Source organism: Tricharina praecox (assembly GCF_024521635.1).
Source record: "Tricharina praecox strain CBS 144465 chromosome Unknown BZA05scaffold_7, whole genome shotgun sequence".
Taxonomy (NCBI): domain Eukaryota; kingdom Fungi; phylum Ascomycota; class Pezizomycetes; order Pezizales; family Pyronemataceae; genus Tricharina; species Tricharina praecox.
This window is the reverse complement of record NW_026250409.1, coordinates 1,157,091-1,182,174: the sequence shown is the minus strand read 5'-3', so window position 1 is coordinate 1,182,174 and position 25,084 is coordinate 1,157,091. Positions and strand designations below refer to the sequence as shown.

Sequence of the window (25,084 nt, the reverse complement as noted above, 5' to 3'; positions counted from 1 at the left end):
TTCTTGGCCGCTGTCAGTCTATCTGTCACTTGTATGCGTATGCGTATGTCCCCATGCTGGGGTCGCTGGATTTCTATTCTGTTTTCTATTCTATTCTATTCTGTCCTGCTCTTTAGGTGTCACTGGGTCTGCGTTCTGCGTTCTGCGTTCTGCGTTCTGTTTTTGGGAATTTGGTTGTTTTTCTCGGGGGGGGGGGGGGGGGGTTCGGCTGGTTGGTTCGGGACTGGGGCCGGGGACTCTTCTCTTTACTTGCTTGTCTGTATGCTGCGGGATTCGGATACGTTATAGGTATTTTACTTTCTTGGTTGGACTTGGACTTTGTTTGTCTGCGTGCGTGCTTGTCTGCTTGCTGGATTTGCTGGATTTGCTGGATTGCTTTTCCGTTTTTTCGTGTCTGCGAAATAAATGAACTCGGCGTTGTTTCTTTCCCCTCCCCCCCTCTCATCAAGCGGTGTTTTTTAAAGTTTTGTTTTGTGTATGGTTTTGTTTTGTATGGTTTCGTGTTTTGTATGAGGTTTTTGGTTTGGTTTGGGTTGGGTTGTGCGAGGTTTTTGGTGCATCAAAGGCGAAGAGCGGGGGGCAGGGCGGGGGCGGGGGGTGCGCATGGTAGCATGGTAACTATGGCGACTGGACTGGACTGGACTGGACTGGATCGGACTGGACTGGGACTGGATTTTCCAAGATGTTTTTTTTCTTCTTCTTTTATCTACTGTTTTGTTTTTTTATCGTTGACCACTACTTCTTCTGTTTTGAGCTTTTGAGCGGGTTTGCGCAGTTTGTTGTGTTGTGTTGTTTCGAATCTTGATACTATTTTATTTTCTTGCTGGCTGGATTTGCGGCGCTGGATTTGTGTTGCGTTGCTTGCTTGCGGGCAGGACTTGGTTCTCGATTCTTCAGGGTGAAGCGAAGGGGAGGGGGGGTTGGGTTGTGGGGGGAAGACAATACTGTGTATAGGTATTTCGGATCAATCAGTCAATCAAAGCATCAATTTTTCCACTGCTCTGTGCATACGAGGGATAACAGCGACAGTAACAGCTCGCGGTGAGTACTTGAGCGGTGAGACGCACGCCGGCGCTGACGGCGCTTACTCTTCTATGCCATGCTCTTCTATGCTCTCCTCTCCTCTGCTCTGCTGCTCTCTCTCCTCTCTCCTCCACACACATGCATACCGCATACGCATACGCTTGGACCCCCATTCCCATCCATTCCCACTCCCATATGTCCATCCCATCCCATCCCATCCCATCCCATCCCGTTCACATTCCTCGCATACCCCCGCCCCGCCCCCCGGCCCCGCCCCCCGCAAAAACCAAAAGCAAAGTTAAGCAAAGCCAAAGTTAAGCAGAGTCAGGCAAAGCAAATACGCGGGAGGGAGGGAGGGAGGGAAGGGAGGGAAGGATCAGCCGGGTTGGTGGTGGGTGGTGGGTGGTGGTGGGAATTACTCTATAAGTGTGCTCAGTTGCTCGGTTTCCCAGTCTCAGTGCGTCGAAGTGGTGGTGGTGGTGGTGGTGGTGGTGGTGGTGGTGCAATGGTGGGGCACGGCAGACGTGGATTGGCGCAATCCTCTTTGAGGGGGTAACTCTGTTGGGGGAACTCTGTGTGTGTGGGGGGAGGTAATTCGGAAGATCTACTCTGCTGTGCTGCACCAGTTTATGAGAGAATGGGGAGTGGGAGGGAGTGGGAATGGGGGATGGGGCGCGAGGGAAGAGGTAAGAGGTAAGAGGTAAGAGCGAAGAGCGAAGAGAGGGAAGATTCCAAACCGGCCCGCTATGTTGGTGCAGTACAGACATACATATCATACCGTGCATATCAGACATAACTACCAGCGCTGACTGCGGCAACTTCAACATGCTCCACTCCACTCCACACGACGCTACGCTACCTATGCGACGCTTTCCACGCTACGTACTCTACAGACAGACAGACGTGCGGTAGAGTAGAGCACCTAGTCCTGCCTGCCCGCGGCCGCCGAAAACGTCACCGGTCGCCGGTCGGGGCGACTGCCAAGTGAATATTCGGCAGATTCTCGCACTCTCGCAGAGTCTCGCAGATTCTCGCGCGGGGAGGGGCAGAGGGTGTGCGTCTGTGGGTGTGGGGAGGGCGTCCGGCTGGAAGGTGTGTGTGTGGTTGTCGAGGTGGTGGAGGCGGTGGTGGTGGCGGTATGCACAAAGATTTGAGGGAGGGCTCAGGGAGCGAGGTTTCGACGTGCAACTCCGGACGGCTCTAGCAGCGCAGTACTAGGTAGAGTATATGCATAGCTCCAGCCTTATACACGGCCAAGTCTGTAGTTAGAGTAACTATCCCACGGACGGACAAACTCGGGTCCGACGACGAGGACGACGAGGATGAAGAAGTTAAGGTTTGGACTCGATATTGTCACTCGCCTGTACCACTTATATTGTATGATATGTACGGCCGTTTGCGGTCGATGGTCTCATATACTTGTCCATTCTGCTCCTTCCCCGCCGGTGGCCGTCAGATAGGATAGTGGGCCGTTATGTACATCTCACTAGACCAGAAGCGTGGGCAGTGAGCAGTGGGCACGGCCGCATCGATACCTGATACCAGCGATGCGGACTGGACAGGACAGAAGCCGTCATGAACCTGGTGGCAAAGTCATCATGGCTTACGGTATCTATCCCACTCATCCCTCCCACTCCATGATCCATCCGATGCGTTTTACGCCCAGGGATGGGATGGGATGGGATGGAAAGAGGGGGGCTGAGATCAATCATCGCACACGGTAGAGTACCCGCACTGTTACTGTGCACCCATGGACCATGGATATCAGCCCGACGGCAAAAAAGCAAGCATGAAGCCTCAACTACTTCCTACCGACGGTCTCCTGCGATGGGTGATGGATGGACGGACATATGTCCTGAACCGAAGCGTGGGGTTTTTGCTCCCTGCCCTGGCCTGCGACGATGCGAGCTGGCTGGTGGACCGCAGATGGGACGGGGCCGTCACATGGGACGGTCAGTTACTGCTGGGTGCAGGTGGGCTTTCGCAGTGTAGATACTGTACTCTGCTCTACTCTATCCCGGTGCTGAGTGTTCGTATGCGAGATGTCAACGGTCGAACGTTTGCGGTACGGCAGACTGCGGACATCGATCCTTTGATCAGAAGCACATATAGCGGGCTACATACGGTACTTAGGCTGGGTGTTCTACCTACTATGGGTATATGTACCAGATGTCAGAGGTTAATCGCGATCGCGACACTCGATCATGGTATGTACTCTAGCAACGAGGATTCCACCAACAGCCGCAGCTGTGAAAATACTACGGCTTCATCCAGGATTGCTGCCGAAACAAAGGGAGGATGGGGGCGGCCGGGTAGGTTAGAGCAGGTATGGTAGCTGTGGTTGCTTCCGCCTGCGAGTGCGGAATGACCACTTCACCGCGAAAGGATATGCACCGGGATCAGTGAGAAATAGTGTGCTCGATTGGGATATTAAGCCCAGACATGGATGGGGTGGGGTGGGGCGGGTGTCGGTGGTTACAGATATAGTGTTATGTACTCTACATAAGTAAATACAATGTATGTACGGCTCCAAGTCAGTGGGTGAGCGGCGGCGGCGGAGTCAGGGTGAGGAATGAATGACACAGTGTCCCCAACAACAACAACAATAACAACAACAACAACAACAACGTCAACCGGCCCGTTCGACGGTTGGAGTGCGGGTTGACGGCTATTCCGCTGGAATCCAACAGCTAATCTACGGTACATAGGTGGCTCCACATTGTAGGTAATTACATACATGAGTCCAGAGGCCGGCAGCGGCAGTGGAAGCGACCATACCATATGGATGGCGCAGTCCCTTCGTTCTGTGACCTGCCCGCCATTAATATACAGACCTCATAGCTAACTACCATTCAACAGCCTCAGCGCATCCGCCAAGAAGCAGCTGGGGGACTGTTGGTTTATGTAAATGCCCCCCATCCCCCTCTCCCCCGTCCCACAAAGAAAATAACAACCGAGCAGACCACGCAGTTTACTGTTGGAAGAACTGTCTGTTTGTCTGAACTGCGATATCTATGTAGCTGCTGAAAACCCTGGGAGCATTCCAAGGCTTTCTGGCCGGTGGTCGCGTGCATCCTGAATCCTGAATCCAAGACTCCACGTTTCATCCAAACAAATCATTGATCCTCCCCCCGTGCCCCCCGCTTCCGCTTGCGCTTGCGCACGACAGAATTGGATTGGATTGGATTGGATGAGATGGGATGGGATGCGGGGGAGGGGTGGTGACTGGCTGAATGAGTGATGGATGATCAAACAGGTGGCCGAACCCAGGACTGCGGGAATCCCATGGTTCAAGCTATCAAGCTATCGATATCGTAGTAATCGTCTATTCAGCTAGAGCCCGTCGAGGCTGGAGGCGGGGACTGGCTGCATATGCGGTCCTCCGGCTGCCCTGGAATACCTTGGGACCAGCAGCACAAGCGTGCCGGAGGACGGACAGACAGACCCCGTTCGAGTATCTAACTACAAGGCACTCCGCGGTCCCGACTCCCGGCATTCTTGGAGACCAGTGACCAGTGATCACTACAGTCTACCCCACAGCTCGAGTTCTCCAGAACGTAATCTTGCCGTTGTCCTGGTTGCTGCTGGGGATTGATTATTTCCAGTATGTACTATAGATATCACATAATCCGCTCCCCCGTGGTGCTCATTCGAAGACCAGAGCCAACAACCAAGATTCTGCTGATCAAAATGTACTGTACGATACATAGTTGGATGAAAATCTGCCGGAGGGGGCGTGCTGATTGGCTGGCTTCATACCCACGCTGCTACGCAGCAGGCTCGTCTCCGGAAGTTGGGTTCTCCCTGCTGCCATCGTTATGGGGAACGTGTGAGATGTGGAAGCCCACTAGGTACCGGTAGACTGTGGTTAGTATAGTAGTTGTAGGGCTCTGTGGTATCGGTATGATATGCATCTTGGGACGTTCATCGTGGCGAGTGCTTTAGTCTTCCCAGTCTTTCCTCTTGAACATAGTTACCTGTATGTAGGTTCTCTTGACGGTATGATACATCATCCACCTCACGCTCCCCCGAATTCCATCTCTCCATCGTCCACTCCACTGCCAGCATCCGATATCGCAGGTCCATAGATACGTTACGAATCCCGCGGCCGCCCGGCGACCTGACCGGCGACCCGCCCGACGCCCTACTCGCGCAACCAAAGCAACCAAAGCAACCAAAGCAACCAAAGCAACCAAAACAACCAAAGCAACCAAAACAACCAAAGCAACCAAAACAACCAAAGCAACCATAGAATCCACATTGAACCGCTTATCTCAGTCTCAGTCTCAGTCTCAGTCTATTTCGGACTCGTCCTCGTTCTCTACATGATGGAACATCTAAGCAAGGCGCAGCTGACCAGTTCTGCATACATCCCCGAACGGACGGAACGGAACGAAGAACCAGCAACTTGCCAACTTGTCGTAGACCCCCACTGTCCATCGAGAGAGAGAGATTGGACACAGAGTGGATGTTCGACGACGGCAGCCTGGTTTTCGGACGGAAGATGTACTGGGTGTGTGTGGGGGCGGGGGTGGGGGAGGGAGAGGGGGATCACCAGTGGCACGGGCAGTGCTGAAGGCTGAAGCGGAGCTTGATGGACCCAGCTCTGTAGTTCCCGCTATCTACTAGTATTCTATTCCAGCCACGAGTTCATCGGGCAGAAACGCCCATGCCATCCTGGTCACATGGTTGGGGCGCCTCCTTATTCTTCTCCCACGGCGTCTGTATGCGCTGCTCGTTGAAGCCGCATGCAGTGCTGCATTCCGCGTTCCGCGTTGCGACATACATAGCTCATGAGAACCGTGGTTGTTGCTCATCTCTCAGTACCGTGGCTATATAGGAGGGCTAGGATGGCTAGGATGGCAGGATAACGGAATGAGCTCCGACATAGGTACATAATACATATATGCATACACCGCTCGGAAGGTGCGCTGCGGTATTCTTTGCCGAGATGTGGGTAACTCCCTACATACGCGCGGGATATGGGATGGTATTGATGTTGGCGTGAGTCTCACATGACAAGTTGAATACTGGCGGCAGAGCTGGAGTCTGGTGCGGATGCCGTAAGAGATCACTAGGTGTGCTGATGGTAGGCAGAAAGAAGAAAGGGGGGATGGTGGTGGCGACTGAGGTTATTGCTGGGAATAGGATATGTCTGTCACGAGGGGAGGAAGTTGTGAGGGGCGGTACTGGTATGACGGAGGGAATCCGCGCCTCAAGCGAGGGTTTTCACCCAGACCCACGACCAGCTGGAGCCTGGTGCATCTACTAAGCCGTGGGAGATAAGAACGAGTGTGAATGGCTCGTTAACCTAAGAGTAGGCAGGCTGTATAGCTGAAGAGTGCGATGACTGAGAGAACCAAGAAAGAATAAAAGACATTTGGCGCTGTGTTCGCAGTAAGCAGGGCTGGCTTACAGGTTCTAGGCCTGATGGCGAGTCCTGAGGGTTTTATGTGGTTGTGTTGAGGGAAAGCTGGATGGGAATTGCTAGGCTTCATGGTAAATACTTCTTGGAACAGGTACTTGATTTCCACGTCTAGATGCACAACATCTCACTCGAACGCTCATATCTAACTTGAGGTTCCCCGATTGTAGAGTGGATCATGTCGTATCTAGACCCACAGTTACTATTGAGCACTACAGTTCCTACGTACAATATCTATCTCGTCGTTCAACCCCGAGTCATTGCCGCAGGGAGCAACCCTCCACAGTCCTACCCATTGTCAGCACAGAAAACCGCCGAATTTCCACCTGTTGACCGAGTCGATGAAGCCGTGTGATTAATCGAATCCCGACAAGGCGGATGATCACGTGGATGCGACTCGGTGTCGATTTCCGGAGGTATGGAGGGGATACATAGGGGTGTTCGGTTCCGGCTGGTACGAGACTGACATCAAGGTGACTTTCCAAGTTTTGGCTCGACTCGCCGAGTCCCGGGCCGGACGCTTGGCTGGCGCCGGCAACGAGGGGACAGGTAAAGCGCGGCGGCGGCGAAGAATTCTGTGGAACGGCCCGGGAAAATACTCTATGTATTCTGCCACAAGCCGAGACATGGGTTTTCCTCCACGTGCGACCGCTTTTTCATAAATACCGATATTCGGACCGAGCGACTCCCCATTATGAAACTTATGCGGCCGCGGCCGTGGGAATCAAGTTCACTCCTTCTCTCATTCGCACCAACCTCCGAGTCGTGTCGGAAGAGTGGCAAGGTGAACTCGAGTGGGAGTAGTAACCTGTATGGAGACTGCCCACTGAATAGTAACCCCGGTATCTCGCCCCCGGAACAGGACATGGTCATCTTCTCAGAATTGTAGGTAATTGTTCGCTAGCCTCCGAAACACTCTACATGTCGTTTGGACTGACGGCGGTTGTCACTGGCGGCGGTATTCTCTACCGTGAACTTTCAAACTCCCACGTCGGTGTTGGATCCGAGGCGGCGGTATTCTCTACCGTGAACTTTCAAACTCCCACGTCGGTGTTGGATCCGAGGCGGCGGTTCAATGGCATTTGCGGCGCTGGCCACGACGAGATCGCAATGTCAAAAGGCGGCATCACCACGCTCAGTGCGGCTACTGCCATCGTCAATACCGCTAACTGGAGAGTCGAGATTGCTGCGATGTCTGCGGCTGGATCTGGATCTCATGTATCGAATCTCGATAACACGATCCATGTCGCTGCTGGGCTATATTTGTGCAAGAAATTCGGGAGGGTAGTGTTATTGCAACTTGCAAGCGTTCGGGAACCGACTGGGGAGGCGACAGACCGACGGTTACTTGTGGGTGCTGTTGACAAGCGAAGTTGTGCCTCATGCGGTGGCGATTGTGATGGAGAGCTTTCGGGGAAAGAGCAGGAGGAAGTTGGAGGGCTGTTGCTGGAAATCTTGGAGGTAGAGTATCGGACGCTTTGCCGGAGGATGCATAGAGTGTTTCGCTGGCATCCTGTTGAATTTCGACGGGGGGGTGTTCGGATACCCCGCTGAATAGGCTGTTGATGTTGCAATTGAGACGGTGGAGGGCTATCTGCAAACCTACTTCGTAACTATTGCCGTTCGGAAAGGCGATTTTTACTCAATGACTTGACCGACATGGACCTCGTCTTGGATTCTGCCCGTTTATCACCTACGTTGGAACTAGCTCAGCCACCTCCGCCACTCGCTTCCTCGGCGCAGGCCGCAATCTCCCTTATCTTCTCCGTATGATGGATATGTCCTGATTATATACCGTTGTCACCGGCTCAGGCTAGATTACTAGGTGATACAATTGTCGCTCTCGCTCTCTCTTCGGGAAATTGCCCGGCACGATATACAAGGCTCGTATATCCGCCATTTTCAGCCACAATATCACGGACGACCTCGAAAACTACGGCCACTAACTAGGTAAGTACTCTACTTCCCACAAATTTATTTCGTCTTATCACGGTATATTCGTGAATGGCCACTCATGCCCTCACTCGCAGTTCGGCGAAGCCTTTTCCGTCCCACCGCAGCTTCGATACGGTCGGCCAACTTTTGTCGCTACGGACTCGCGACGGAAAGGCTCAAGAATCGCCGCTTCCGGGTCGGCAATACGCACTATAGGAGATAAGGGGGGTGGCGATCGAGGTTATGGCAGCGGTTTGAAGGGGCGTGAGCAAGGTGGTGCTCTGCTATACTTAGGGTTATTGGTCGTTGGAGCAATTGGAAGCAGTCACCCAGAGTATCCGAGAGTTAGTTACCTAGGTGCGAACAAAAATTCAGGTAATAGTTGAGTGACCGTTCGATCGTCGAGTGCTCGACAGTGATACTAGCCCAACGTATGCCCCGAATGCTGCCCATCTAGGACGACTGAAGTATAGACCTTATAACCGCATCGATATAAACCTTTTTTGCGACTTACACTACAGGGGTTTTTTTGGGGGGCAATCATCCATTAGAGTACATGCGACCTAACTGGATCATGGCAATATACACACCGTTTCTGTGTCCATGTCCACTGTCCCAGAGAATGCGACCTACAGGTCCACTACCACCACTAATTGCAGGGATATTGAGCGAGTGATCTTGAGTGAGTTTTGTTGTTGTTGTGGTGGTGGCGGTGGTAGTGGTTATCAAAGAAGTTTGGCAGCTGCGACAAAGCGACCAACTTCACCTCAATGACACCTCGTACTCCAGATTTAGACTTCTTGAACTACCTACATCGCTCATTGTTCTCTCAAAAAAGACCATCAATGATAAATGTCTACGTAATGATCAAACCCACAACCACGAGAGTTACCACGAGCAGAACCACGAGCACAACCATGAGCACAACTACGAGCACAACCACGAGCACAACCACAAGAATAACAACACTGTCGCTGCTGCTGCCGCTGCAACAGCTGAGCGAGGCAAGACTCTGGCCGCCAGCGTTCCAACGTTTCAGAATCCAACGATCGCTAGTTGTCTATGTTGCCCATGTTTCCCAGGATGTCCGGTTTTCCAGGTGGTGAAAACTGGAAAAGGTGGGGAAGGGTGAAGGTATTGTAACTTATTGAGTGATACCTATGGCAGTATGTAGAAAATCGAGTACTCGAGTGACCAAGCTGCTGCACGTACCAAGGTACCTACCTATTAGACGGCCGCAGTCACGCAGTGCGATGTTTCCCCTTTTTTTCGATGGAGGTTTTGTTCGTCGTCGTCGTCGTCGTGTGATTCGCGATGACCGAGGTACCTACTTCCTACCTACCTAGGGTGGATATCCTTAGCGGCGGCATTCTGCACGGATATGACAGGTGATACGCCCAAGGGGCTTACGCCTTATGGGTCTGCTAGACTCTAGTTGGCTGCACTGCTGCAAAGCTTCGTTCGGACGACTTGGGAACCTAGGTCCCCCCTCCCCGCTTATTGCGGGATCGGTGCGCTTGCTCACTTGCTCACGAGCCACGCCGGCGGATCTGCTAGCGGGACTTCTAAATTAACTGTAGGTCATTACTTGGTACTAGCACTTGCACTTTCTCGTATGTAGGATCCCGCCGGCAAGGCTGGTGGGCCTGTATGTATGTGGGCTGTATGTGGGCTGTCTGCCAACTGCCAACTGCCGTAAGCTCGGATTAGGGTGCACTTCGCTACGGTACATATCATATCTACATACACTTATCATTCCCGCCCGTGCCCATAGGGACTGCCGCGGTACACACGAGGTACCAGGCAGCATGTCCTCCACAGCCTAACTGCCACTCTCTGGAACCATTGTGACTTCATAAAATGCACTGGTATCTATTATGATATCGGGCCCGCCAGGCTACCACGGTCCTCAACTTATATCTATCTGGAGAGGATGTAAATCCGAGGCACAAGATGGACGGTTTAGAATCGTACGGCATTAACAAGGTGCAACAGCGCACTCAGCCTCAGCAGCGCCATTTTATTCGAGCGGTGAAGTGACGGCAACAGGTACCAAGCGTGACGACCATTCCAAATTCCAACACCCACGAATGAGTGAGTGAAAGCAAGCACCGAGTGATATTCTGTGACACCGCACCACACGACATCAACCCGCCACATCTTCAACTAACACAACTCCCAGACGGTCCCCTAAGCCCGTTCCATTACTCAGGAGCAAACCCAAACCCTCCCTATTTCCGCGATTAGTTACCAATCAACCAGCGCCCACCATCCCCGCACCCAGGTTCTTTACCCGGTCGCTCGGTAGGTAGGTCGGTAGGCTCCCGCCCACAATCCCAGATTGCGACGCTCCACCGGTAGTTGCCTAAATAGAGTAGAGTATATAGAGTAAGTTACCGCCCTACATAGAGTACGTTGCGAGCGAAAGGAGATAAGAGTTCCTGCCCCCCACCCTTTTACCTTGTTGTTGCTTGTTGCCGTTGGAGCAAAGGGGGGTGGAGGAGATGGGGGGGGGTGGGTGGGGGGTGGGTGGGGGGATGGATATGCATTGATTGATTGGACGCAGTGCTGACAAGCATATGACAATACGATGGCCCCATTCGGAAGGACCGGTCGGATGTGGTGGGGGGATACCAAATAATCCCGACTTCTCCGCGGGCCCGCCCGCCTCCGTCGTGGTTGGGCGGGCAGCTGTCACTGCGGAGGTTGCTTCGCAGGCTGATAACAGAAGACTACAGGTCCCAGGGCTCTCCAGTTCTTGGTCCCAAGCTCCTCAAAACTCGCTCCTCAATCCTTGAATCATGGTATTAGTCTTGGTCTTCACTGCTAACGAGTCACAACTTCAACCTTAACCTCTATCCCGATTCCCGGGCTCTCGGATAGGGTACACGACAAAAGAGGGACTGCTGGTAGCCTTCCGCTCACGGTTCACCACGCAGCTGCAATCCCGCGGCCTGCCCACCGGTATAAGGTTTTCTGAAACTCAAGAAGGGCAGGTCGCTCCGAAGGCCGAAGGAAACCAGGAGAATGCGCGGAACCAGCCGTGACCTGTCACCTTACTGCATACCTACTTCAATTTTTAGGTAGAGAATATGCAGCTGCTGGTGTTGCGTTGTTTTTTCTCGCGAGGTTTCAGGTTTCAGGTTTATCGAGGTAGGTACATATGCACCGTGAACGCGCGCACGGTCCTGCAACGCAGCAGTGGCACATTCTTACAAGTCACGGCGGGAAACAAACAATTCACACACCCCGAGAGGGGTGGAGTATGGATAGGTACCTCCGCATGTACACGCCATCTTTGTCGGAACCTGTAGGATAGGCTATCATTTCACTTGTTTGTCTATCATGATTGATCTGTCTATATCCCATCGGGTTCACACCACGGAATGTCAAGTTCGAAATCTGAATACTCGATATCCAATAAATGTAGAAGTGTGGGTAGAAAGAATATAGACATAACCCCACCCCCACCCCCACCCCCACCCGCGAACGGTACATACAAAGAACGAAAGTCCGGGATATGTGCCCACCCAGATTAGAGCCACGGACCCAGTGGCAGAAGTGGGCCGACACTGCACAAACATTGTCTGAGTATGTACCTACTATAAAGTCTCAGTGCGTGAGACGTCAAATCTAAGTGGCTGCTAGTTAAGTTCTAACTACGGTGATGGAGTTCGCATACATTAGGTACGTATATGTAGAGTACAGTGTACACTGCGTCGATGGCTGTGCTATGTAGTGTGCACTGCGGCACTGCCGTTTATATGATATGCTAATGCAAGGCCGTTTGGCAGTGGCTGGCAACTTCTATTTTTGGACGCCTGGTCAGTAGTCACTAGAGATTCGAGAAGCCCTAACCCTTCCCGCCCCGAGGGCCAACCTCGGTCGATATTGCCCATGGTGGTGGTGGTGGTTGTGGTATGATCGATACCCGGCCCACACGGGGGCTCCGAGGCGAGGTACTGAGGCACTGAGGCTGTATTTGCTGGTAATAGATCTCTTCTCTTCGGTTTGTTGTCGACGGTCATTGCACTGGATTGTGAATTGAGTGAGTTGAGTTAAGATCTTCGTCAGACTGGCGTAATCCAGGTACCGAACGAACTATCTGACTGTGCCTATGTGCATTGTTAGTATTTTGCAGTTCGTGGCGGTGCACGGACCACAGCAAGGAGGTGAGCTCGAGTTAGCTACAGCCTATGTACACTGTGGATTCAATTTAGTCTGTTGCATGATGCATCATTGGCAGAGGGGGATTCCTGGCTGGAATAAAATAGAAGCTCGCATGGCAAGCCGCAGGGGGAAATTCCGGGATATAATAGAATCTCACCGGACCCATCGAGGTAGGTACCAGGTACCAACTTCATGGGTCCATGGGACAGTAGTACCGGTATGTGGGGTGCTAAGCTTTATAGGTATATCTATATCTGGCCGGAATTTTTGATGCGGCCGTAGGGCCTGACATATATCTTGAGACAATTCAAGACTCAATTCGATCCGAATAGTGCTTGGTAGTGCTTGGGTGAGCGAGTGCTGTCCCTGGCAGGTCCGAAAGTATCAACTAGGACACTCGACCTGGTTCGGGAAACAATTGTGGTACCGGGGGTCCTCACACGTCAGATGATGGTCAAAAGTCCAGACTCGGACTATGACCGGTGGTGCATCGATGATAGGACGTCAGGGGCTTGGTGTGCACTGTGTAGGAGAAGCTCAGTACTCGTTGGTCGGTGGGTGCCACAGCGTTCGGCCCACGGGATATATCGGGATTTGGGACCAAGTGAGCCTCTTCACACTCGGCATCTGGTTACTATGGAGTCTGGATGTTGCATCGGATGAACTGAGCCTGATAGATAACGGTTAGTCACTAGTTCTTGAAGAGAAATCCGCCGTCGGAGGCTGCAAGTTGTCTGCTTACCCGAGGAGTCGAGGACGGCCCATTTATCGAGGAAGAAGGTCCACTTTCCATTGTACTACCCATTTGTTTTTCCCCCTGTTTGCTACCCTTCGTGACGATCTAAAACATTAACATGTTGATTTTGGCAAGGAAAGCTAGGTACCTAAGGTATTCCGATTCCGAGTTGCTGGTTTTTGATGAGCCGATATAGTCGTTGGAAATCGAGGCTGGGGAGACATAATGAACGGTGTGCAGGATCTTTGACTGAGAACGCCACGATATATATCTTCAAGTTCCAGAATTGCTTTCCACTCTCTCCCGGAGCAAGACCGTGCTGACTCCTGAGAAGTGCATCAGCACTCGCCAACGACTAGTAGAACAAGTATAAGTGCATTACGGCAGGCCCTACTACCTCGATGAGGAATATCCCATAATGTCGATGACGGCGTATTTATTCTCATCAGCATTATCCACGCCGAACCGTGTGTGATAATTGACGAAGGACGGCTGAAACAAATCGACGTCTAGGACGGCCCTAGTTGAAGAATGAGCCTATATTATCGATGACGGGAGGTGTACTAGTGGAAATGATGTAGCTAGCATCATAGGAAGCGGCGGGAGAGCGGTGGACGAGCAGTGAGGGAGCGGTGGGGAAGCGAGCGGCTGTGAGAGCAGGCCTCAATGCCCCATCTCATGGAAGAGTAATCAGCAAGTCCATGCCGCGTCTCATCTCGCAGGCGGGCGTGGGCCCGTGTGGGGGTGAAACATTTGAGTTCAAAGCGGGGCTAGACTAAACATTCCCGATCTGAAGCCTGCCGCTTATCGCTACGCAGCGGGGCTAACTAGACTCACTAACTTAGAGTAGGTAGCATGGATTCGGCGCTCCAGAATCCAGTCCACGAGCCGAATACGGTACAGCCGGCAGTGCCTGGCCCACCCGGCAAAAATACCCCATCACCTCCAGACATACAGGAACGGAGAATGTCCTTTCCGAAATTCCGCTGCGGGCTCGATCATGATTGATCATTGCATGAGCCGGCAACAGTAGAGCCGGCAATAGCAACAGAAACTCCCTCCCTTCTTGAGCCTTCGCCATAGTCCATGTAGATAGGCTGCATGTGAAATAAACTGAAGATCTCTCTCTCTCTTTCCCTGCTCGGGCCGGCGGGATACATCATGCTAGTTAATATTGTGACTGGCTGACACTGGACAGGGCTGCATGGGGTCTTGAGATGGCGTGATTCGTATCGGACTGGCCGCTATGTACTCTACCTTGCATTGTAGTTAGGGCTGCTTCCGACAGCCTTGAGATGGTCGAGATGGTCGAGACGTCGGAGTTCGTATTCATCATCTCCTAGTAGTCGATGGGGCGGCCGTATGTACTATTACGACAACTCGGTACCGGAGCCCGGAGTCCGTAGTCGAGTATCTAGACTCGATCTTGATCTATGTAATGTGTTTGTTATTACACCCAAACGGTAAACCCCTCCTCATATGTACCTACTACCTGATCACTTACCCCCCCCCCCCCCCCCCCCCGCCGCCGCAGTTTCGTACCTCCTCCCGCTCCCCGCTCCCCGCCGGCTCCCCGCCAAACCCCCAACATCGATTGGGCCAGAACCACCATCCGTTTCGCCAGATAAACAAAACCAAATAAACCACGTAAACGAACCTTACCGCACCGAACCGCAACTGTCATACCCTACATCTCTTGTCCGCACTCCCCGCACTCCCACTCCCCGCACTCCCACTCCCACTGCCAATCCCACTTCCACTTCCACTCCCCGAATCCCCCCCATGTCCGCCCTCATTCTCACCCGCCACCTTCCGTTTCCCACTCCCACTCCTACCAGTGACAGCCCCCGCCCCTGCCCCCGCCCCCTCCGTCGACCCGGTGCTATTCTCGGGACTCGACGGCGGGGTCTCGCTCTCGCACGCATTAGCATCACTATCAGCCTCCTCATCCACATCCGAGAACACGCTGGGTTCGGGACTGTGGCTTGTATAGGCACAGGCACTGCTCTCCGGCATCGCCGTCGTCGGTGGTGTTGTGGGAGGCACTGTGGGAGGCGAAAAGTCCCACAGTACCACGGCGCGGTCTTTTGATACCGAGACGAAGAAGGTGGGGTCCATCTGCGAGAAGAAGGGGGGAAAAGGTGAGTGGGGGCGAAGGGGGAGGGGAGGGGAGGGGGGGGGAGGGGGGCGTACTGCTAGCCCCGTGATGCTCTCGCCGCTCAACAGGGTTTGTAGCCGCTGGCCTTCGTGCGTGAAGATTGAGATTTTCTATATTGTTGGTGGTGTTAGGGGCAGATTCCGAGTGAGGGGGGAGGGGGGGGCGGAGAACGCACTCCTTCCTGTTCGTACGAGCTCGTGACGAACACGCCGTCTCCGGCGGCCATGGAGCGCACGCCGCGCGGATGTGTCCGCTCCGCAAGAATGTGGCTCTTCGGCAGGGCGACGACACTCGCCTTGAACCCGGTGATGGAGTAGACGCTCGCATCGGGCCAGGCAACCAGGAGTTCGCCCGTGTCCCTGAACGGTGCGAGGATACACTTTCCCTCCTGGTTCTCGGCGCTCTCGGAAACGGTGTAGTTCTTGATGAACAGTTCGTTCTCAGAGTACTCCCACAGTTCCCGACGGTTGTCGGGGTCGACGGTCTTGGGGTAGATCTGGGAGACGCATTTAGAGGACGTGAAGAGGAAGGGCCGCGCGTAGTGGATGCTACGGTTTGGTAGGCCGAGGTGGTGGAAGATCGGCGTGTAGATCTGTAAGAGCACGGTGGACGGCGAGAGGACGCTGCGGAAGTCGATTTCGCCGTTCACGCAGGCGGTGATTACGGTGTGCCCCGACAGATGGATGCTACACACCTCGGAGGTTACGGGAAAGCTGGTGATGTACTCGAAGGTGCGGGTAGCGTGGTCGCGCTTCAGGATGTGGACGAGAGATTTCTGTGAGAAAGAAGACGGGACCGTTAGGCGTGTCCAGTGGAGGTGGGAGAGGAGGGAGTACAAACGCAATCCCCGATGACCAAATACTCTCCCTCGAGGGCCATGGTTGCGATCGCAGGCGGTACCGGACCACGCGCGGATCCGCGAACATGTTTCGTATCGACAGGCTTCCGAGTCCTCGTGCACCAGAACACCACTGCGCCACTTGCGTCACCCGTTATCACCAGATCCCACACCGGGTCGACCACCACGCTCAGCAGCCGGGCACCCTGCACGCCCTCGGCGTTGAGATTTATCTTCCTCGTGGGCACGCCACTCATCCACTGCTTCCGCAGGCGCAGATCGCGCAGCGCCAGATCCCGCAGTGTCTCGGAGCTCGAAAAGTACGACGACGCCGAGAGCCGGCGGTAGCGCTCGAGGAGCTCGGATCGGACCGAGGAGCCCGGCGACGACGACGAGGCTATGGGTGAGCGCCCGTGCGTCACTAGGCTGTATTTCCGAAGCAGGTACGGTGCGTACAGGTATTCGAGGTGGGCGAGTTTTCGCCAGGACCGGCAGACTGCCGAACAGGCCACTAGGTCTTCGAGGTCCACCGAGAGCAGAACCGATGTGGCGAGCTCCAGCGGGAGGGATGAGACGATGTCGAGTATTCCGGACGCTCCGACTACAGTTGCCATGGTGGTTGTCTTTGTATTGACAGTATGGGGGATGGTTATTGGTATTGGTATTGTTCTTCTCTGCGTTTATTGGTATTGTTTATTGTTCTCTTCTAGGTTGCACAGTGAAGTTTTAGTGAAGATGCCGAGAAGTACCGTAGAGCTGCAAGGCAAGACTGTTTCCAGATACGGAAAGGAAGCGGGAAGGGGTAGGGCTGAAGTCCCGTAGCAGTGACAGGTGGGGTGGTGGTGTGGGGATGACGGAAGGCAAGTAACCCTCCGCTCGGGGAAGGGGGTTTTCGAGGATGGAGGTGCGGGCAAGGCGTGTATAAATAAAAGCACGATATCATCCGTCGTTAACTCCGCACCCCTGTCGGTCTCTCTCCGAGCGGACAGTCACCGCCGACTCGCGGGCCAAAAGGGTTCATCGCCTTCTAGAAAGGCTGGCAATTGCAGAGCAGAGCAGTTTGTGCAGAATACCGTAGGGGTGTGGTGCGGTGCCTGCATGCAAGCACGAGGCGCTTCGGTTGAATCGGAGGTAGGGCGATATGTAGAAAGAGTTTATTTACTGCGCTCCATCCATCATGGAGGGGGGCGGGCAGGGACAGGGGTGGGGGACGGTCCGACACAGCACCAGGAAGGACGGACCATAACCACCAGGACTCACAAACACACTAAACCAAGCAAGTCCTCACCCACTCTTCCACTCTATATACCGACCTACGTATATCCTTGAGGGCTGTGCCCCCCCTCCCCCAGCAGAGCAGTCAAGGTACCCACTCTACATGCTCTCCGTATCTGCACACATTACCCCCCCTCCCAAACAACATACCCCCACCCCCCGCATCCCACCGCTTCCCCAGTCCCAGTCCGCATTCACTGCATACGATGCGATGTGTGCTGCCGCCAGCCGTACGTACTGACCTTCTCCACGAGGTGTTCCACGGGGTGTTCCACGGGGTGTTCCACGGGGTGGAGCCCTGGAGCAGGGAGTATCGATGGCCATGGACCATGGTTTCCGCTGTGGGTCTCCGGATCCACAGTGGTATGTATCCAACTGGTTACCTACCCCCTACCTACTACCGTATGTACCACATACTGCTATCTATGTATCAGAGCCGAGATCCGATCCTCGCGGAAAACCTGCTACATACAGCTGGTACAGGCCTTGCGAGTGTGTATGATATGCAGTGGGAACTATATTCGTTTTCCCCCCCACCCCGATCCGCCTCGTGGTTTTATGCCGGCGTGTGTCACCGTGTGTGGCCTCAAGTGCTTACTTACTCCCGTCAACTATAACTACCGCTGACCACCTATCGACCAGCCACTGCAGGAGATCGGGCCGGGTCCGGCGCAGTGTGGCTGAAGTTCACCACGCATTCTATAACACTACCGGTACCGTATGTACCGTATACCGCTGCGCCCCACCTGTCGCAGTGCTCCTTGCGAGCCAGAAGTGGTTCTGTTCCTGCTGCTGATGGGTGGCTGGATGGATGCATCTATGGAGTACATACTGTAGAGTGTTATTACTCTACTCTCACTGCATGGCATGGCTTGGGGCAGGGAATCGGTGTAAGTAGAGTAGTTACCGCCAGGCAGCAGCAATATACGAGGATCATTCATGGGTGGATCACGGCAGCAGGCATCCGAAGTGGGCGGTGCGCAGCAACCACGGTAGAGTACCAACCAAGGTCCAAGGTTGTGGCTTCGAACTACATACTTCCACTGCGTACCCTTCACCTTCACGAGAATCCCTCATGGGCGGCAGACAGACAGACATTCGAATTTCGGATCGATCAGGTTAAGCATAAACATGGTAAACCGCACACTCGGTCGGTCGGTCGGTCGGAACTCCGTAAATACCGCAGGTATCATGTAGGTATTATTAGTACATCTGAACCATGATACATACGCCAGGGCTGAGCGTGATATGTATGTAGCAGCGACGCGAAACCCCCCGGACTCCCGGAGGATGGCCGTGCGGTCTTTGAGTCTCGTAACTAGGGGCTGTGGGGAGGGGTCCCCGGCCCCAGGCGAGCGAGGTCTCGGACTCTCGGGTAGCCGTGGAATCTCGGAACCGGTCCTCCGTCGAGTCGTCGACCGTCGTGCGCGCTACGGTGTGCAATGCAATGGAGGTTGGCGCTTCTTAAAAGTTAAGCGCAGCCGGTGGTGGTCGCGGCTTTGCAATTACATCATACATGCTCGACTTCGGGATACGGACCACGGTAGCAAACTCCCGATCCGGGACGCAGAATGTAGAATGAAGAATGTCCACGGTAATAGGTAAGTCGAGGCCCCGGAGATACTCTATCTACTGGTAGGTAGAGTATTACTTGGGTATGTATCTTGCTTAACCAGTAGAGTAGGAATGACCACTGAGACTACTAGTTATAGGCCATGGGTAGAGTAGTGCATCACGATTGATGACTCGTCCAGGACCCGATATAGGTAGACGGTAACCACACGCCTCGATCCGCAATTCCCAACCAACGAATGAACGAGCACAGGAGCACCCCGTACACCTTGGCTCAGTCCAGTCCAGGGCAGTCTAGTCCAGTGTTTGACGAGATCTGGTCCAGTCCGGCCCTTTAGACGGCCTAGGTACTTAAAAGTAGTCCAGCCACTGCAGTCCATATATTCCGTGGATTCCGTGGATTCCGTGGACTACCTAGGTGCAGACTGCAGCCGACTGCAGCCTGCTGTATTCTGTCCTGCCCTCGATTTTCTTTGGACTACCTAGTCCGTCCGAACACCGGTCCTGGACGGACTGCCGAGATAGAGTTCTGTCCGGTCCAGTCTAGTCCAGTCCGGTCAGAGGCCCAGGACGGATGGACTGAACGGACGGACTGAACGGACGGACGGACTATGTAGAACACTCGTTACTGGTCTAGTCCTACTACGACTGGACGATGCACGATGCACATCGCACATCGTACTCCAAGGCTTCAAGGCTCCGGAGTCTGGAGTCTGGACACGGCGCATGACGTAGTATTTAATAGCTCTGACAGCACGGGCGAGGATGGGCGAGGACCGACGAGGACCGACGAGTACTGACGAGGACTGACAAGGACTGACGAGGACTGACTACTTACTATATATTGACTTGGTACATAGTTGGAGCATTAGAGGAAACCTATCAGCGGTATGTAGGTAGAATACTTAGATAGAATAGGTGGTTAGCATAAGTAGAATAGGTATCTACTAACTATTATACACAGTAGTTATCTGAGGGCACTTCACTCCCCTCCAGAGTCCATTCCATATATAGCCATCAGCTAGCTCTCAGCCCACTGTGCGCCGCGGAGATGTTTGACGTGACAACACGCATGCGGTGCGTATTCCGCCACTGTGGGTAGTGGGGGCGGCGAACCGCATTCTCGCGGGCTATTCTAGCGAGCTTGTCTCGTGTCACTCGGTTTCTCAGCTACTGGTGGGTACCTGGGTATTTAGTTGGCGGCGCTGAGTATGTACTTATGCAGATAGATATAGGGCACCTACTTCTTGCACAGATCGTCTGGGACTCTGGGCAGATAAGACCCGAGAGGGACGTGAACCATCCAGGTGAGACACCGCGCCTCCGCCAAGCTGTGCAGCCTGTACCCGTTCGATGCTCTTCAGAGTCTGCACGGTACGTGTACTCTACACGGAGAAGGAACGGCTGGAGCCAGGCAATCTCACACATGGTGCATACGGAATACAGGTGCTGTCTCGACATCTCCACCTGTCCGCCCGTCAGTCTTTGCCAGTATCTGGTAAGTACCCCACAGTTCTCCACTCCCCCCCTCCCCCTAAAAAGAGACATCCTATCCAACAGCCGAACGGCAGCCTTCCAAGCGCAGCCGGTCTGCTATTGACACCACTAACGCTGCGCTGCACGCCCTCTCGCTCGCTCGCGCACGCACTCCACATCCATCCACATCCATCCATCCATCCATCCATCCATCCATCCATCCATCCATCCATCCATCTGCACGCCAGGGCCGAATCCCACATCCGAAACTCATCACTTCTAGCATACCTGAGTAGGTCTGAGCGTATGTATCATCCACACCATCATCCACACCATCTTCTGCATCCCATTCAGCATCCCATTCCGCATCACCACTAGGTGTGTACCTATCTAGCCGACGGCCAAAATTTCTGCAGCCACTTCTCACGGAGGATCCCGCCAGAAACCCGACACATAGAGTACTCTGCATCCACGGCACGGAAAGAGTAACGCCCCATCAATTCATTATGTACTATACGTGGTATCACTCCCCTCCGCAGGTCTCCTAGTCAGCCCGCTGCTGTGTCGTCCTCCGCCGCCGCCGCCGCTGCCGTCGTGCTGCTGGTGGCGGCTGCAGCAGCAGGCTCGTTGGGATTATTGAGATGCCGCCAGTCCTCAATCTGTTTGTTGCATGCTCAGTACGTGACTCCCATGGACCTCCAGGACACAAGGGGTTCCAAAACGCACCTCCTCAATCGTATTCCTCAGGCGATCCCTAATACTCTCGACGGCATGCGACCCGAGGAGCAACCTTAGCGGGGGGTACTTGCAATGCCCGAGCTCCCATACCATTTTCGAGATTTTGACCGCGCTCGTGGGCTGTCTAAACCTGAGCCAGTCGACCATTCTAGTTGCGTGCTGTGCGGGCGAGGTGGTGGCACGGTACGCATCGGTCGGAGGCTTCATCAGGAAGTGTCCCCACATCGGCGACGGGCCGTTGATGTTCTCGTCTGGCTCGTCGCGTCGTGACGGGCCCGGCTCGACTAATGTCACCGTTATCCCGAAGGGGTCCAGCTCGTACATCAGGCTCTCCGTGAGCCCCTCGACCGCCCATTTGGTTGCGCAGTAGGCTGTGGGCGTTAGCTGTCACCCGCACAGGACTTGGCGAAGGGATGTCTACGTACGTCCGAGGCCGGGCACGGAGACCAGTCCGTGGAGCGAGCTGAAGACAATATACCTCCCGCCGCCGCGCTCGCGAAGGTAGGGGACGGTAGCCTGTACGATATTGACGAGGCCGGTGACGTTAGTTTCGAACTGGGCACGAATATCGTGTTCGTCCTGGTCCTCACAGGCGCCTATGATGCCGTAACCGGTGCAACTGCCCACCATCAGCCCCATCAGCCGTCCATCAGCCCCCTCCCATCCCGCTAACCAGAGAGAGAAGAAGCAGAGCGTGCGGACTTTACGATGATATCGATTTCCCCCCAGAACGCCCTAGCCTGCGCAAACGCCGTGTCGACCGACGAGCGCTCGCGCACATCGCACACGAGCCCCTGGCAGCGCTTGTGCCAGCCGTGCATGCTCGCCTCCTCGGCGGGGATGTTGCGGCCGACGGCGGAGACGCGGTCGCCGCGGGCGAGAGCGACCCGGCAGATGCTGCGGCCGAGGTGGCCCGTGGCCCCAAAGATCAGCCATACCTGCGAATTTGTGGGCCGACTGGGGGAGGGGGGCTCGCAGGAGGCGGGCAGTTGCGGGTTGGGTGGGAGAGGGGGCGGTGTGGTCGCCCGTTGCATGTTGGCTGGCTGGCGATGGGAATGTATCTATTGGGATGCCAATGGGCTTGGATTTTGTGGGGTAAGGCTACTAGCGGTAGTTGCCGGCGACCCTATGGGTGCTTAAGCGATTCACCGGATTGGCTGGGCAGGCAACGGATTTATGGTACACACATAGCGCCCAGACGGCCAAAGTAAAAATACAAAAACAACCTGCAAACTCCCCAGACCATTACCTAAAATGCAACTGATGTTCCACAGTACGAGTAGACTACATCTGCTCCATAAAGAACCACGGCACATTTTTTCCCATCGGCTCACCCGGCGTCTCCATAGGCACCGGCACGACGCCGTGGAACACCGAGAAAGCTGGCGTTCCCGACTCCGGCGTGACGCCCGACAGCGTTGGGCCCAAGTTCTTGGCCGAGACGGGAACGATAACACCGCATTCCCAGTTCTTGAGGTTGATCTTGGGAGCTTTCGTGGCTCTGTCCACCACCAGTTTTCCCCTGTCCGGAAGTCAGTAACAGAAGACGAAGGATGAAAACACTGGACGTACCAGGCGCTTTCACTCAGATTGGCAGAGCCCACATACGCCCACGCTGCCATTTTTCCATGTTTCGAGTTCAGTAGCTTCGACGGGCGAGCAAATAGCACCTACAACCGTCAGCCAAGCCACCTCCCGCAAATCACGCTGGTACCAACCTTATTATGCATCAATGTCCCCTTCCTAACGCTCTTGCAATCCATGAGTAGATTCTTTGGAAAGGTGGGTGCATTCCACCATTGCCTCTGGAAGCAGATGGTGCCGCCGTTATTAACGCCGCCCTCGCTCTCCTCGACGGTATTCTTTGAGGGGAAGAACACGCGGAACCGCTTCTGGATATTGTTCCAGTTCGTTTCCTCACTAAAACTGTCGTCATCATCGGTAGTTTCGTCTGCTTGTTCCGCTTCGGACTTCTTGCCAAAGAAGGAGGAGATGGCGCCTTTCTTTTGCGGAGCGGATTTGAGCGTCTTGTTGCGCCGTTGGAGCTCTTTGATACCAGTGTGGCCCTGCGCTGCGCGGTAGATGTTGGAGAGAAAATCTTCTTTTGCTGCGCCAAGTGACGAGGTCTAGATGATTCCATTCAGTTGGCACTCCCTCGAACTGCCAGGATATACATACCACGTAGTCGACCTCCAATCCCTCGCCCGAGTGATACCCCAGCGTCTTGACAGCCCTGCCCAGCCCACAATAGCCTGTTCTCTCCCAAAGATCACCACCATGACTTCCGCCGATGGAGTGGACAAACGCCATCGACGCGGTCTCCTTGAAGTCGTAGTAAAGCAAGGCGGTGAGGATATGCGAAGGGATTGTCTGAGCGGCGCAGAAATGCAACAGCTCATCCAGGAAGAATGTCTGCTCCGGCATTGGTTCCTCCAGCTTTGGCAGGTCGATCATGAACACCATCTAACCACCCGTCAGCAATGGTTTCCCACAATGAGTGGCCAGAGAACACAAACATTTTCCATGATCCCTTCACACCTCCCCCAATCATAATCTGTCAGATTGGCTGAGGGAACAACAACCCTTAACCACTCTCTCCCCAACTTGTCACGATGAAACAACAGCATAAGCTTGCTGTGCATACAGTTGACCTGGCCATCCATGAATGGAAACACTAGTTCGATCTGATCCATCTCTGCGAACAGGCGTTCCTTCATCTTGCGCTCCTCAGGACCTTTGGCTTGCATTACTAGTACCGTCTTGCAGACCGGGAGCTTACTCAGGATCCACTCAAAATCCCACTGGAACGCCGAGAGCAACGTAGTCTGTAGCGTGTCCACCTCAAGAACATCCTCAATCCTTACTTCGTCGGATTTTTGGGGCGAGAACTGTTTAAAAGTCTTTTTGACGACGCCGTGGGGGTACTTGAGCGGAGACTTGGCCAATGTTGGTGCTTTCGGAGCATCTTCCTTCTTGAGCTGGCGGGTTGAAGGGCTGACCTTCGCTGGCTCGGGCGTTGTCACCTTCGACGTTGAACTCGTAGCCCCAGACCCAGTCTTCCACGCCGGTCTCTCCATCCTCCCCACCGTCCACTCATTCCCGCCGACGCTTTTCGTCCCCCCGTAAAACGGGCCTGGCGCCACAGCCGCCTTCTTCCGTGCCAACCGCTCCGCCTCCATCTGCTTACGGTTCATCCCACGCAGGGTCCCCACATCCACGACAGACTTCTCCTTCCGTGGCGGTGTAGACGTCGCGAAAGTTGGTCGTAGTATTATATTGTCACTGTTATCCTCGCTATCCTCGATCTCCAGCATGGGTGTTTCCATATTCAGCGGGCGGATTGGCGACAGGAAAGTATCCGCCTTCTCCGCCTTCTCCGCCGCGCCGGTGTCCTGGCCGCGTGCTGTCCTCTCCGCCTCAATCTCCACACTCACACTCACACTCACATCAGCGAGCCCCCCCTTCTTCACCTTCACCTTCTTCACCTTCTCCTTCTCCATTATCACATCCCCGTCATCATCCACCTCGACAACCCGTTCCCGCTTTACCCCCCTCGTCCCGCCCCTCTCCCTCTCCCTCCCCCTCTCCCCCTCCCTCACGGGCGACTTAAGAACCAGCTCATCATCGCCATTATCCTCGCCGTCCGAAAGCAGATTAACGACCTCGGGGCCCAGTTTGCGACGAAGCTTTCGTTTTCTCGTGGGTGGCTGTGCCGTTACCGGTGCTGGTGCCGGTGCT

At 54.3% G+C, this 25,084-nt stretch overlaps 3 protein-coding genes across 3 annotated transcripts; all 3 read right to left on the bottom strand.

Annotated features, from left to right (window-relative positions):
* Positions 1–14,950: 14,950 nt before the first annotated feature.
* Positions 14,951–17,141, bottom strand: BZA05DRAFT_253170 (uncharacterized protein). Its single transcript, XM_051480043.1, has 4 exons — positions 16,288–17,141; positions 15,623–16,222; positions 15,483–15,557; positions 14,951–15,407 (listed from the first exon to the last, which is right to left on the bottom strand). Exons 1-4 carry the CDS (start codon positions 16,897–16,899, stop codon positions 14,970–14,972), a joined length of 1,725 nt encoding a protein of 574 aa, XP_051341347.1. The 5' UTR covers positions 16,900–17,141; the 3' UTR covers positions 14,951–14,969.
* A 4,015-nt stretch (positions 17,142–21,156) lies between these two features.
* On the bottom strand, positions 21,157–22,380 carry BZA05DRAFT_417394 (uncharacterized protein; the record flags this gene model as incomplete). The annotated part of the gene is made up of 4 exons (XM_051485459.1): positions 21,157–21,267; positions 21,335–21,717; positions 21,772–21,965; positions 22,049–22,380. The coding sequence occupies 4 exons, from the start codon at positions 22,378–22,380 to the stop codon at positions 21,157–21,159; spliced, it is 1,020 nt and encodes a 339-aa protein (XP_051341346.1).
* Positions 22,381–22,630: 250 nt separating this feature from the next.
* On the bottom strand, positions 22,631–24,660 carry BZA05DRAFT_334549 (tyrosyl-DNA phosphodiesterase domain protein; the record flags this gene model as incomplete). Its single annotated transcript, XM_051480734.1, has 5 exons — positions 22,631–22,868; positions 22,919–23,016; positions 23,065–23,472; positions 23,525–23,809; positions 23,863–24,660. The coding sequence occupies 5 exons, from the start codon at positions 24,658–24,660 to the stop codon at positions 22,631–22,633; spliced, it is 1,827 nt and encodes a 608-aa protein (XP_051341345.1).
* Between the last annotated feature and the right edge of the window lie 424 nt (positions 24,661–25,084).